Source organism: Periophthalmus magnuspinnatus, chromosome 8 (assembly GCF_009829125.3).
Source record: "Periophthalmus magnuspinnatus isolate fPerMag1 chromosome 8, fPerMag1.2.pri, whole genome shotgun sequence".
NCBI lineage: Eukaryota > Metazoa > Chordata > Actinopteri > Gobiiformes > Gobiidae > Periophthalmus > Periophthalmus magnuspinnatus.
This window is the reverse complement of record NC_047133.1, coordinates 2,768,928-2,783,970: the sequence shown is the minus strand read 5'-3', so window position 1 is coordinate 2,783,970 and position 15,043 is coordinate 2,768,928. Positions and strand designations below refer to the sequence as shown.

The 15,043-nt window shown below is 38.1% G+C and overlaps 1 protein-coding gene across 2 annotated transcripts; it reads left to right on the top strand.

Moving 5' to 3' along the window:
- Positions 1-129: 129 nt before the first annotated feature.
- On the top strand, positions 130-14,774 carry clcn7 (chloride channel 7). Of its 2 annotated transcripts, XM_033970967.2 has the most exons (25): positions 130-392; positions 1,316-1,393; positions 3,759-3,824; positions 4,144-4,209; positions 4,950-5,082; positions 5,471-5,580; positions 6,390-6,470; positions 6,547-6,609; positions 7,174-7,257; positions 7,386-7,479; positions 7,579-7,643; positions 8,803-8,919; positions 9,154-9,208; positions 9,298-9,358; positions 10,116-10,257; positions 10,396-10,489; positions 10,825-10,997; positions 11,289-11,340; positions 11,411-11,538; positions 11,694-11,779; positions 11,864-11,996; positions 12,224-12,283; positions 12,358-12,534; positions 13,719-13,799; positions 13,889-14,774. In XM_033970967.2, the coding sequence occupies exons 1-25, from the start codon at positions 270-272 to the stop codon at positions 13,973-13,975; spliced, it is 2,409 nt and encodes an 802-aa protein (XP_033826858.1). In that variant the 5' UTR covers positions 130-269; the 3' UTR covers positions 13,976-14,774. The 2 variants fall into 2 exon arrangements, with proteins under 2 accessions (XP_033826858.1, XP_033826860.1); XM_033970969.2 differs by lacking the exon at positions 1,316-1,393 and having other exon boundaries at positions 136-392; positions 13,889-14,773.
- The last annotated feature ends 269 nt before the right edge of the window (positions 14,775-15,043 follow it).

The window sequence follows — 15,043 nt, the reverse complement described above, 5'->3', positions numbered from 1 at the left end:
AAGTCATATAACAACATACACCACTGACCTTATTTGTTTTATATTTTTATTTAATTTTTTTTAAACCAAACTTGCCAATCCGCAGAAACTCCATTTCCCAGTATGCACTGCTCATGTTTCTGGCCCTCCGCGCTCGCCGTAGGCGTCACGAGTTCCAGGGATGATCATGGCTGTGAGTTGAGGAACAATAACAGTAACGGCTGTGAGAGAAGCGCAGCTGTAGTAGATGTAATTTTAAAATAAAAACATTGCGCAGAGGGGGGACTTTCATGGCCAACATCACCAAGAAAGTGTCATGGTCGAGCCGGGCGGACGACTCTGCAGCGGCCCAGGCGGGAGAGGCCACACCGCTGCTCAACGGGTCCGAGCAGGAGCGCCACACCTCCAGACAGGTACTGCTAGCATGAGCACTAGCATCAGATACAGCTAGCATCAGGTACAGTTAGCATAAGCCATAGCACAGCATCAGGTACAGTTAGCATGAAGTACAATTAGCATAAGCCATAGCACAGCATCAGGTACAGCTAGCATGAGCCATAGCATCAGCAACAACACCGGCCTGGAGCCAGTTTAACGTGTTTTTGTGCATGACTGATCAAACAGCATTGATTTGGCCTATAGTTTTGTGTTTTGCTGCAGTCTTTTGCTAACAGGAGGAATGTGGTGGGCTGTCACTGTCACTAATGACTTTCATCCAGGGAGTAATTAGTACCACACATGATGATCAAAAGTCAACATGGCGTTTTTAAGTATCTTTTATGCCTAACCGAGTCGTATCCATTTATATTACTAAATTATTTTAACATAATAAAGAACCTTTTACAGATGAAACCAACTTCCTCTTTCCTTTTCTTATCATCTACTAAACATATGTGTCAGTTATGAAATCTCACTATTTTTGACTTTATAACCCCGTTTAAAAGGCTAAATGTGCTGTCCTGTAGATGGTTTTGTGTCATAAGTTGTAAGTAGCAGGCCTAGTGTTTACCACAGGTTAATACTGAGACTATGGTAGCACAGGAAAACCTTATTTTAATAATTATAATAATTAGAGAAATGGGCCTCTGCTAATCAAAAAGACTGATTGAAGATTACATAAAGTTACACCCATATATTTATTATGATTATGCAACAAGCAAAAAGTGTATTTCCTTGATACCAAGTTTGTTTTAGAGCACTGGGGGAAAAGTTTGACACTGGGTGAGCCGCCATAGGCTGCATTATTAATGGGAAACACTGGTGAGACTTTGTGGCTTATAGCTCATAGTGAGAGATGCATACATTTGTGTATTTAGTGTGTGTGTGTGGTCTTCAGCAGTCTGGAGGAGGCAGTATATGTCAGATAGGCAGACTGACCACGGTGGAGTTGGAGGAGGAAATAACAGCAGATGAGGTAAAGTGCAGACGAAAAGAAAAACTTAATTCTTTGTTCTTTATGTCCATATCTCTTGCCTATTTTAGCTAAACCCTATTCAGTGTCAGCTTTCCTGCTTTTAGTCTTGCTTTTACTTTCTAGATGATAAAATCTTCTGCTTAGAGGCCTGTAGGCCTACAGTACAAATTTAGTGAAGCAGACACCAGCCAATAGAAGTGGCCTGTTTGACTCATTCAGTGTGTGTGGAAAGCACATGACTGGGAAGCCAGTGTCATGTTGGCAATGTGTTTCTAATCAGTAATTGATTCAAATGTCATGCTTTTGTAAACCTTTATAAACGCGCTTTGTTTGAAAAGGTTCTTGACCTCGCTTTTAAGAAATTGGTAGTGTTCATGTTTGACAATTTTATGATGTCATGGAAGGCAGGAGATTTATTATTTTTGGAATAAAGATCCAAACATATGTTTCTCAAACATTGAACCTTATGATTGTTTGTTAAGGATTAGCTCCACAAACTTGACATATTAATCTTGTGTCTTAAACTCCTTTCAATTGACAACAATCACATCTTTGGGGTTTAATATTTGCACCACTTTCTGGAGCTATTGTGAGAGTTATTGTGGAACGACAGAGAGATGACAATAAACCAGATTAACAAATCTGCAATCTTAAACTATAGAGTTCTGACCTGTCCTACAGCTTAAACTATAGGCATCCTAGAATGTTGTGAAGTCACATGAACACAACCTATTTTCCATAAAAGTTCTAGTAGATTGTTTTGTAGGAAGTTCTCAATCTACATTTTATTTCTATTGACTCCATTTAAATGTGCAAAATGTCTGCGTAAAGCCTGCCACACATTACAGGATTTTTTTGTCTAAATATTTTGCAACAAAAGCACACACCACATAAATGAGGAGAATCGTATAAGATTTTAAATCTTATATGATCCCCCGGGCACAAATACTACAACAGGGAGACCGCACACCACACATCTGCTGTTTCCTATCTTCAGTAAGTATCTTCAGGCTCACTTTGAGACTCTAAAATGTTCCAAGGATCAGAGCATTCCACTTCTTTAGAAGCAAGTCAAAACTGTGTAATTATCAGTCGAATGTGGTGCAGTTGTTCAGATAAATGCTTTTAATGGACAGAAGGCTGGCGATAAATTATGCAGGAAGTAGAATTGAGTTTACTGTAGAAGCATCTTCACCTGATTCACAGAATTATGCAAACGACACACGTAAGAAACTACTCTTGCCTTTCTACGTTTTAACAGTGGTGTAATGCAAGAATGTAAAACTAGTAAAGTACTGCACTTAAATACACATTTTAGGTATAAAAGAAGAAGTGCTCCACTGTGTTTTTAAACTCCATACACCTTCACTAGAATCATATGGATGATTTCATACCTATAATGACCAATTTCTACTGAATAAAAGGTAAATTGTAGCTGTTATCTTGAACATTTTAGGTCTTTACTTAAGTACATTTTAAAATTGAATAAAATAAAATTGATACTTTTTACTTCACTACATTTGAGAGCATCTATCTGTAAAGCTAAATACTTGCTTACTTGCTTGCTTTAAGTACACTTTTAAATTGGTATTTTAATACTTTTACTTCAGTAGATTTTTCCATCTTGTACTTGAGTACTTTTTTTCCTCCAGTGTCTGTACTTTTACTTAAGTGGCAAAATTGAGTACTTCTTCCACCACTGCCTTTTAAAGAATGGCTCAAACTGGATTAATTGCTCTGTTTTGTGGACTGGGTTTCATTATTTGTAGAGAACAAAGTCTAATGGGTAATATGGTTGAGAATGCTGCAGTTTAACTTTACATCTGTTTTAGAGGTGAGTAATAAAGTCACCTAATTATTTTCCTGAGTTTATGTCTCGCACCTCTGTCTCAGTCATTTCGTCTGCCTGTGGTGCTCTGTTTCATTGGCTGTTACCAAAGCTTTGCTCAGAATCACACTGACACCACACACAAAATCACACATGAAGATCTACGGTCTGGGAGAAGGAAATCAGGTCGTAAATCGGACACATTATCCTGTAGTGTGTGGCAAGTTTAAGGGATCATCAGATTAGTTTTATTGTTTTGCATGTGATTTGCTATAATAAAACCTTTATTTCTCTGTTTTGCATTGTGCCATAGGTCGTTGTTGCTACGTGTCTCAAAATGCTGCACGCTTATGAATGGCCTGTAGTTAGCTTGTATGTTTCATGCATGTTATCACACTTCCCTCTTTACACTGTGTCAAATATGTTTTTACAGTAATGTGAAAGCAGCCTGACTGGAAACAACTTGTTTTATGACTATTCTGTCTAAATGTCTAAAATGACTTGAAGTTTGATTTTGTTTGTTACTTTTTCTGACAGGAGTCAATAAGAGGACAAACTCGAGAAATCCCTCACAATGAAAAGCTGCTCTCACTTAAATATGAAGTAAGTTTTCTCGACCATTAACACACTATTTAGTCTGAATGTTACAAGATAAAATAATTAAAGAGTAGGTAAAGAAACCTGCTTATGTCACTTGTGTGTCCATGTATTATTATGTCTATAACTTAGCAGGTTGTAGTTAAGACCTCTATAATCATTCTCAAATGCTTTGGATTCTTGTATTAGTTTAGCAGGTCATATTCCACTCTTCTTAGACAGTGTATTTTCTGAACTGAATTTTGTTTTTAGGAAGTAAAATGCAAATCTGTTCTCAAGGTATAAATGGATATATTTGCATAGAGTTTTTTTTCTGTCTTCCCAGGGTCTGGACTATGATAACATTGAGAATCAACTGTTTCTTGAGGAGGAAAGGCGGATGAGTCCCATGGTAAAAACTAAATAGGACTATTAAAACTGCAAGCGGTGACAAAGGTCCCTCACGACCCACGCTTCAATGAGAGCGCTGCCAATCAATCCTGGCTTTACGTTTGATTCAAAATTGCCACTGTCATACTGGAAATAAATGTTTTCATCCCATATTAATTTTCCAAAAGGGCACTGGAGAGCTATTTTAAAAGTTTACTTCACATGTAATTATGTCCAGGTCATTGAAACACTCAAACGCTGCATTGGGTCTGTTTAAATCTGTGATGATGTTTGTAAAAGCTGCAAATATTTTTATGCTTTCCACACTGAGACTTAAGTAAATCCTTTTAACAACGTTTGATCCCAGATATGTCCTGATGATGCTGGCTCAGTTTGGAGTCTGTCGCATCAAAAATCAAAACCCTAGAACAAGTTTTTTTTAATATTTTTTCCAGGCCATGCTTCCATTGCAGCAATATCAATTGATTTTTGAGGTAGCGTCTTTCAGTATTTTTTTCTCGGGTTCTTCACTGTAAATTAGAGATCACTGAACTCTAATTTTCTATACTAGTTCCTATTTACTGGTCTATACCTTATTGTTGCTGGATTTTTGTGATTTACAAAAAAACTGTACAAATACAATAATGCTAACTCGCTCTCTCGCACATTCACGCTCAGGCCCTAATTAGTAAACCTATACATCCCCACATACACTTAATACAGTGTAATCCCACATAATTATACCCATTTTTGTGTCCGTAGGGTTTCCGCTGTCTGGAGGTCAGTCGCTGGGTGGTTTGCGGCCTCATCGGCTTTCTAACGGGGCTCATTGCCTGTTTCATTGACATTGCAGTGGAAAACCTGGCAGGACTCAAATATGAAGTCATCAAAAGAAGTATCCTGATTTCATGTTCAACGACTGCAATTTGTTACAATTTTACATTCACAAATTGAACTTGCAACCAAATTCTTGACACCCTGTAAAGTTGACCATAACTTCACTACTACTGGACTGGAGGGCTGTAGTTTAAGAAATTATTGGTCAGCTAAAAACTGTCCTGGGCATTGATTGATTGTCTAAAAAGGATGGCACTGGAAAAAGCTCTCAAAATTCTTAGGATCTTGTACAAAAACTACCATGTATACTGTGTACGCTAGTAAACGGTGTGAGGAAAAAGGCAGATTAAATTAATTCCTTCATACTTGTGCTCATACTCTTTCATCCGTCAGCCATGTGATTATAGACATACAAAAACGCTCCTTGACCTCTGACCTTTTGACAGACATTGAAAACTTCACAGAGACAGGCGGGCTCTCCATCTCTCTTATCCTCTGGGGCGGTTTCAACGCTGCCGTCGTCATGCTGGGATCTATTCTTGTCGCGTTTTTTGAGGTGAGAGCCCAAAGGTTAAATTTCTTCATGATCCTAATGTTTAATGATTCTGATAAATGAAGAGCGTTGTTGTCAATCTTACAATCTTATCAAACATACCCAAGTAATCCATCCTTATAGATTTCTACTCACATTTGAATAAGTCAGTAGATACTAGAGATCGACTGATATGTTTTTTGATTGTTTACATTCCTGTGAAACCGATGGGCGATAAACTCTGCTGATATTTCTTTTGGCAGATATAGAGGGCAGATTTAGATTATATTCCCCAAATTACGTCATTTAAATTTACTACACACCAACCCACGGCCTTTTTTCCCACAGATCTTTAAGAGAGCTGTGTAGTCAAGCTTTGCAGGCATCTCTTCTCACTAAAGTTTCCTGTTTTTGACCTGCCTTAGGACAACGGGTGTAAAGTAGCTATTGTGCTAATTCCGGCATATTTACATTGATGCTATTTGTTGACATGTTGATTAATATGCACTGTCCTAATTAAAATAAATAAATAAATAAAATAAAAAAATAAAAAATAAAGTGTTAAAATAAAGAGGTTGGTCACAACAAAATATCGGCCTGTGCTGGATGCTAAAAAGTGCAAATATCAGCCCAGTCTGTCTCTAGCAAATACCGACAATTGTGTATTTTAACCACAAGTCCAAAGTTGAAGTGAAACGGGTTTGAAATTCCACATTGTGTAATAGTAAAAATGGTGCCAATTGTGTCACTTATCATGTCTCCAGTTAAACAATTCCTCTTTGCAACTGTATGTAAAATTATCTTGATTGTATTTGTGCTGTTTCTTCTTATAGCCCATCGCTGGAGGGAGTGGAATCCCTCAAATTAAATGTTACCTCAATGGAGTTAAGATCCCCAGGGTGGTGCGACTCAAGGTAAACGTATCAAATGGACGCACATTGTATCATCAAAATATCATGTAGTAACGTTTAACTAATGTGTTTTCAACAGACTCTGGTTGTAAAAGTATTTGGTGTCATATGCTCTGTGGTCGGCGGTCTTGCTGTGGGAAAGGTAAGTGAAACGATGTGGACACTGAATGCAGGTGAATGAATGGACTGCAACTATATCCATTTTACATATTCTTGCTCCGTGAACAGGTTTTTGCTCAAATCTGTTCAGGGAGACAGAAAATACAGGACCTGATATGAATATGTTGGACTTCTTCTTGGATTGAACTAATTCTCATGTATTAGTGATTCAATGATAACTTTAAAATTCATGAAGTTGCATCTAAGGAATGAGAATAAACTGCTGGCTCACTGCGTAGCTGGCCCTGTGACTGGATGGCCACAGTCCAGGTTGTATCAAAAGTTTCGGGGAAGGGCTGAGGCACCCATGGCTTCAACAGGAAAAAAACTGAAGCAAAAATAATGATCAGTTAGGGCTAAAATCTAATTAATGGGGACCTGCCTTTCTTATGGGGCTAGGAAAGATTAGGATGAGTCTCCAGGAAATGCAAGTCAATGTAATGTCCCCAAGAAACATGGAAAGCCAACATACGTGTGTGTTTTATACTAAATAGTTTTGGAGCTTAGAGTTCATCGTAGTGTATTTTTTTATTATAAATTCCTTCAGGAAGGTCCCATGATTCATTCGGGCGCTGTTGTGGCAGCTGGAGTATCTCAGGGCCGCAGCACATCGTTAAAGAGAGACTTTAAGGTAAGCATTCAACATACACACACTTGTACATTTATAAACATTTACTAGGTCACACTTGACGATGTGACATTTTTCATTCTGACAGTTTTTCTTCTAACGCAGAATAAATGGCTCTCTTTTGTTTGCAGATGTTTGAGTACTTCCGACGCGACACAGAAAAGAGGGACTTTGTTTCGGCCGGAGCTGCAGCCGGCGTCTCTGCAGCCTTTGGAGCTCCTGTTGGTGAATAGCTACAGTTTTTTCTATTACACGGGCCCTTGCGCAGCTATAAATGAACTATATTTTGCATTATTTAGCATAATTAAACATTTTGTTCAACAGGTGGGGTACTTTTCTCTCTGGAGGAAGGAGCATCTTTCTGGAACCAAATGTTAACATGGAGGATAGTGAGTCACATCGATCATTTTATACATATACAGTGGTCCCTCATTTATCGCAGGGGTGACGTTGTAAAAAATAACCCGCAATAGGCGAAATCCGTGAAGGATCAGCTTTATTTCTTACAATTACTATATATGTTTTTAGGCTGCAAAACCCCTCACCACACACTTTATACACTTTTCTCACACAGGCGTTAACATTTTCTCACATTTCTCTCTTGTTTAAACACAAAGTTCAAACCTTCAAATATTATCTCCCTCTTCCTCGATGTTCGCGTTAAATAAGTTGTTCACGTGCCTCTGCTCCAGCGGTGTCCACAGAGGCGCCTCTCCGTGCAGAGAAACACTTAAGTCCAAAGAGTTTCTGAAATTTATCGGTGCAGAACGTTTCATCGACATTGTGGGTTTTTTAACTTGCAAACATACAGCACTTTAGAGTCACACTGCGATCCAACATTTATGTAAATTTGACCCTAATATATTGTTCTCTTCAGTCTCTTGAGGCTGTGGTTTGTTGGTCACAGTTTGATTTAATCTGATGTATTTTCTTGTTTCTTCTTTGCTTAAATAAACCAACACCACAGGACAGTTACAGCTCGACTTTATTCAAGAACTTACCTCATCCCATCTTGTGTGCGCCCTGTTTGCGTTCACTCTTGTTACATTTTTATCGGTGTGCTCCTCAAATACGCTGTACCAAAACAATAAGTAGGAACCAATACTATTATGAAGAAAGTCAATAATGTGTCCAACATAATATAACAAATAATTGTTAATAAAATAAGTACAAAGTAATAAACACAATTCTAATGACCCAAATAAATGTTAATACATAAAATAATATGTCAAATAAATTAAAGGTTACATAAATTTGTCTGAACACATTCTGTACTGTACAGGAGACATGGAGGAGACTGATGGACAATGGTCTACAGTCCAACAGCCAATCAGGACGCAGAACACAATGCACGTTCATACACTCTAAAAAAAAAAAAAAAAAGCATGTAAAATAGTACTAAAAAAACAACAACAGAACAGCGACTGCGAAAGGTGAACCGTGTTATAGCGAGGGACCACTGTATATTGATTTTTTTTTGGTTGTTAGTAGCAGTTTGTGTCTTTTTTTGTTTGTCGTTTTGACATTGGCATTCTTTTCTTCTTCTAGTTCTTTGCCTCCATGATTTCTACCTTTACTCTGAATTTCTTCTTGAGTATTTATAATAAGAAAACCGGGGAACTCTCAAGTCCTGGTCTCATCAACTTTGGTCGTTTTGAAAGTGAGGTAGGCTCAATATTCAACACAAAACATCAACAATACTATGAAACAAAATGCACGATTACCGGTACAATCCTTTAAGTGTATCTTTGACTTGACAAAATGTTTGAAATATCATAGTCCCATAGATCCTAGCCTGGACTATAGTACATTTCCACTGTCATTGTTTTAGTAATAGTATTTCTGTACTAAATGTATTAAATGTATTGTTAAATTAAATGTGCAAATTGATCTTTTCAGAGTGTGGAATACTACTTATATGAGATTCCCTTATTCATTGCTATGGGCGCTATAGGTAAGCTTAAAGTGTTTGACAATATCATCTATTTTATTTATATCTATTGTATTTAAGCAGCATTTATTTTCTTTTTAATTTCTCTACAGGAGGTTTATTAGGAGCGTTATTCAATTTTCTGAACTACTGGATCACCATTTTCAGGATCAGGTACATTTCAGAATAAATAATGTTGAAGAAAGTTTGGACAAAGGTTAGATGTGTTTTGTGTTAAATCATGTGCCAGCATAAAAGAATAGAGCGGTATGATGATGGCTGTCAAACACTGGGTGGGGCTAAGCAGAAGGAAGTTTTCAGTAGCACGTTCCCAGAAAGAGTCCGTGCTGATTGAAGGGTGAAGACAAGTCGAGTGCCTGCCAGATGCAGACGCCAAAATGCACAATTACAGAAACATTTTCACATTTTATCCTCATTGGAGTTTAAATAGACTTTTGTAATCTATTAGCCTGAATTTGTTTGATTTCTACTTTGAGCTGATTCTTACGACTGTATGAGTCACTGGAACGCTGCCAGAATGACTCCAGCCTGCAAAATATACAAAAAAACTGGTTATATTTTTGTAGGAGGGAATATTTCACCAGATCAGACCAACAAAACAATTGTCAAACTATATTTAGACGTAACATGCAGTCTGTGATTGTATGCTAAAAGCCAGTAGACAAACAGGCAGGTACAAATATGTTGTAACTGTCTGGGAAGTATTGATCAAAATAAATAATTCAGTCACATGTTACATTTCAGAGCCAGAACAGGATTTGCACCTGTAGCCCGAAGCCATAAATCAAACCCTGCCTCTTTAATTCTTAGTATTAGGGAGAGTCCTGGATACTGCATAATCACGTTGTATTCTTTATTTGTATGATGCGTGTGTCATGATGTGTGTTTTATGATGTGTGTGTGATTGCAGGTACATTCATCGACCCTGTTTGCAAGTAATGGAGGCTATGCTAGTGGCTGCAGTGACGGCTGCAGTTTCATTCACAATGATTTACTTCTCCAATGACTGTCAGCCACTGGCTCCTGAGAACAGTGAGGAGTACCCACTGCAGGTGCACAGTCACACTGAAATGCATTATGGGATATTAATGATCACATTTTGTCTAAAATGTGCCAAGAACAATTGTTAATATTTATTGGAAATATTATAGCTTATAGCAGTTCCTAAAATAATTGTGTTTTTGATTCAGTTGTTTTGTTCTGATGGAGAGTATAATGCCATGGCCACAGCCTTCTTCAACACTCCTGAGAGAAGTGTCCGCAGTCTTTTCCACAACCAGCCAGGTAAAGCTTCTTTCATACAAAACTATCAGTCTGCCATGGTCTGAGCTATTTCAATGCAAAACATGGTTAAAAAATAAACCTGTACTACTGGTGGCCATAATATTTCTTATTGCCATTGATTCAAAGATCATTAGATCCAATAAAATAGTTATTTTAAGACACCCCTCGACTATGATTAAAATTTCAGTATGCTATTAAGTGACTGAATAATTATCTCTTATTACTGCAAAAGAAATGTCACAACAGAAACATAGAATTAGAGGTATTGTGTGGTGGGTGTGGTATTAATCATATGGGACACATCATCACCTAATGTAACCTCCTTTGTCACCCAGGCTCGTATAACCCTCTAACCCTGGGCCTGTTCACTCTCACATACTTCTTCTTGGCATGTTGGACCTATGGCCTGGCTGTATCCGCGGGGGTCTTCATCCCCTCACTGCTCATAGGGGCGGCCTGGGGGAGGCTGTGTGGAATACTCCTGGCCTCCGTGTCCCCCAATGCTTCGGTTGGTAAAACTACAAATGTAAACACTTTGATAGGGCTATGTTCAGTAATAATATCACTTCAGTTTATGTTTGTAAAGCCCAAAATCACATCAACAGTTTCCTCTTAAGGCTGAACATGATAATTGATTTAACCAACAGAAAGTTAGAAAATCAACAATGAAACAGAAACAACAATCAACAGAAAACAGGCACATTCATTTATAATATCAATGAATTTCACCTTTGAGAATTCAGCACAAACAAAGACAGATGTTCAAGTTGACTGATTACATTTTTCTTTGTTGTGGTAGATATGGGCTGACCCGGGTAAATATGCTTTAATTGGAGCTGCAGCTCAGCTAGGTGAGTTTGTCAGTAAACAATTCAGTTACTTTATTTTTTTAAATGAACTGTTCCTCTTTTCTTACCACAGGTGGAATTGTAAGAATGACATTAAGTTTGACTGTCATCATGGTGGAGGCTACAGGAAATGTCACCTACGGTCTGCCGATCATGTTAGTGCTGATGACAGCCAAGATAGTTGGGGACTACTTTATTGAAGTAAGTCATATGGACCACCGCAACTTCTATATGCTTTTCTTTCAAAATGGCCTATAGTTTAGAATGATATAATTGTATTGATGGTACATTGGTAGTATTGTTTATTTCTACTGTACATGGTAGTACTGTTTAGTAATGCATTTGTCTCTGTTCAGGGTTTGTACGACATCCACATTAAACTGCAGAGTGTTCCTTTCCTGCACTGGGAGGCTCCTGCCACCTCCCACTGGCTCACAGCCAGGTAAAGATCTGTCCTGCACAACCCCATCAACCGTGCTTCCTTCAATCCTTTTCAAAACTGAAAAATCTTTGGTCTTTTCTCCAGAGAAGTGATGAGTTCCCCAGTGACCTGTTTGAACCGGATAGAAAAGGTTGGGACCATCGTGGACACGCTTAGCAACACCTCCACCAATCACAACGGCTTCCCTGTGGTGGTAGAGTCCGCTGGGAATGATGAGGTACTGTATAAAATAGATACTTCCTCCTCGTGATAAATGTAGTGCCGTGGAAACAGTAGTGCGTCATTACGGAAACTACGGCTTTTACAGAACTTGAATTTAAGCACAAACTCTTCTATTTATAACAGCTGCCAGATTTGAGAATTCCCCTAGATGAACTTGCTCTCTCAGCTTCGACTGTTTATTTTTGCTAATCTGATCAACAATTCTTTGTCCTCCTTTCTCAGCCAGGGAAACTATGTGGCCTGATTCTTCGCTCTCAGCTCATTGTTCTTCTCAAGCACAAGGTATGTACAGTCATGCGTGAACATGAGGGATTTAAAAAGACTTACTCAAAGTGGCGCTGGTCCTGTCTGCGCAGGTGTTTGTGGAGCTGGTTCGATCTCGTCTGACGCAGAGGAAACTTCAGCTCAAAGACTTTAGAGATGCTTACCCACGCTTTCCCCCGATCCAGAGTATCCACGTGTCTCAGGACGAGCGGGAGTGCATGATGGATCTCACTGAGTTTATGAACCCCACACCATACACTGTCCCACAGGTAAATGTAAACAAAACTTCGTACAGAATGACCAGCCCAACTTAATTAATACATTTGATTAGCTTTCCCGCTATTTGTTGGCTCTCAAACCATCACAATTTAGCTTTTGTTGCAGTTTTCTTAAAGCAACATTGCACAACTTGATGAAGAACTTGATGACAAAAATCAAACTGCTACACACTGTCCTTAACTAATAGTAACACATTTGCAATAGATAAAATGTGTTCGAAAGAGCAATTTGAGTCTCTATATGACTCTTTCAGGTCAGAACTGAGGGCTGAACTTGGTGGTCCACCCTGCATCACTTTTCTGTCTGAAAAAGCTGTTCTAAAGCTGTATCAATTGCTAAAATGTATGCATGAGAATCCTATCAATGTGCCAAAGGGATTGTGAGAGCTAGGAACGAGTTTGTTTTCCTTTCTTATTTTAAAAGTATCTACTCAGTTTAGGCAAGACAAGCCAAGTTTATTTGTATAGTACAATATTACACAAAATAATTCAAAGTGCTTTGTAGAATAAGACATTGAAATCACAAAACAAACAAATCAAAACATAAATAATCTTTGTAAAATTAACATTAAAAGAGAAGAGAGTGCAGATTAAAAACCTTTCACTCATATGCACAGATAAACAGAACTGTTTTGAGCCTGGATTTAAAAATTGTGAAAGTAGAAGCCTGTCTCACATTTTCAGGAAGAGTGTTCCAAGTTTTAGCTGCATAAAACTAAAACGTTGATTCCCCATGTTTAGCCCCGGTTTAGCCCCGGTTTAGCCCCGGTTTAGCCCCGGTTTAGCCCCGGTTTAGCCCCGGTTTAGCCCCGGTTTAGCCCCGGTTTAGCCCCGGTTTAGCCCCGGTTTAGCCCCGGTTTAGCCCCGGTTTAGCCCCGGTTTAGCCCCGGTTCAGCCCCGGTTCAGCCCCGGTTCAGCCCCGGTTTAGTCCTTGTTATTGTTGAGAGGAGACTGCCCTGAACACAAGACAATTTAAGTCTGTTCAAAGGGCAGACTTGATGTTCTGTAAGATTGGGTAAAATTAGGACACACTTAAAATAATCTAATGTAACGTCCTAAAAATAATGATGTCGCTTTGAGGCAAAAGTGGTTGTTTCACTTTGTAAAATCTAATTTGTGTTTATAATCCTTTATTACCAATGACTCAACGGCTGTTTATTTATTATTTTTTGCAGGATACATCTTTGCCCCGGGTGTTCAAGTTGTTCAGAGCTCTCGGACTCAGACACTTGGTGGTAGTGGATGACGAGAACAGGGTACGTTTGTAATTTATAGCATTTAGTTTACACAATTACACAATTTTACACAAGTTTATTCATTCAAATGGCGCTTTTGTGTTGTGAAGGTGGTCGGGCTTGTCACAAGGAAAGACTTGGCCCGTTATCACATGGGTAAACACGGCCTGGAGGAGCTGCAGCTGGCCCAGACATAGTCCTCAGACTGTCTCATAACCCGATGAACTGATTTCACCTGATGTCCTTACTGTCCACCACCAGCTATGCAGAAATAACAGTAACTGAGAAGGTACAAAACCCATAAAAATAATGAATGTATAGCTATTTTATACAGAAATATTCATTCAGCTCCTCAAACACGGCCCTCTAATGCCAGTAGGTACTTAGTTCTTCTCCCATGTGATTCTTCTAAATAGTTTTTTTCAAGAACTTGGATAGACAGTGTTAACACATTCATTACATTGTACTGACTGACGTAAAAATATTTATTGTTCAGTTTTAGGTTTATTTTAAATGATGTATGTGTGTTGGTGTTATCTGTGTATGTTGAAAGTTATGGACTGATTTCTCAAAATGGCGGAGATGTTGTCAGCACCGATGGGTGTGTTTAAATCTACACAAAACTGTTCATGTCACGGTTATTTTTAGCACTTCAAGAAATACACAAAAAATGTTTTATTTGAAAAAAATATATATCAAAATCAGAACCTTAACTTCAAAACATTTAAAAAAACATAAATTACTAGGATTTATTTTTTACCTTTTATATTGGAAAATTGCGACCATCCTGGTAAAGAAATATTTGTTTTTACATACTTAGGATTTTTCTATTTACAAGCATTGATTGTCTGTACCTGTGCACTTTCTAATGTTCTGCAACTTTTGCATTTCAAAGACTACTGTTGAACAAAAGACGTGTTCTTTTTTAAAAAAAACCTGTGAAGTTTTGTGAATTAATAAAATACAAATATAAGTTGAAATATATATATACAACTGAATTATTTGATCTTGTTAATTCCTAGTGCGGTCACTAGATGGCAGCATCACTGTTGTCATTACTGCATTTGAGAAATTAATGAAATGTTCAGTGAAATTTTCTAAAAGTCCAGTCAGGGTAAAGTTACACGGGCAGCGATCAGCGGAATAGAATAGCAAATAACACAATAATTAGATCAGATTTTTGGTTTTGCTTAAGGAAGATAATTGTTTTTTTCACTGCAAATTTGACACTTGAGAATATGTGTGTATATATTTAAAGGTGAATT

What these genes read in the sequence shown, in the direction of transcription:
- clcn7 (XM_033970967.2), top strand. Translation starts at nt 270, where the DNA reads ATGGCCAACATCACCAAGAAAGTGTCATGGTCGAGCCGGGCGGACGAC. An exon ending in TCTTTTCCACAACCAGCCAG is followed by an intron (nt 10,490 to 10,824) that starts GTAAAGCTTCTT and finishes TTTGTCACCCAG; the next exon opens with GCTCGTATAACCCTCTAACC. An exon ending in TTGTTCTTCTCAAGCACAAG is followed by an intron (nt 12,284 to 12,357) that starts GTATGTACAGTC and finishes CTGTCTGCGCAG; the next exon opens with GTGTTTGTGGAGCTGGTTCG.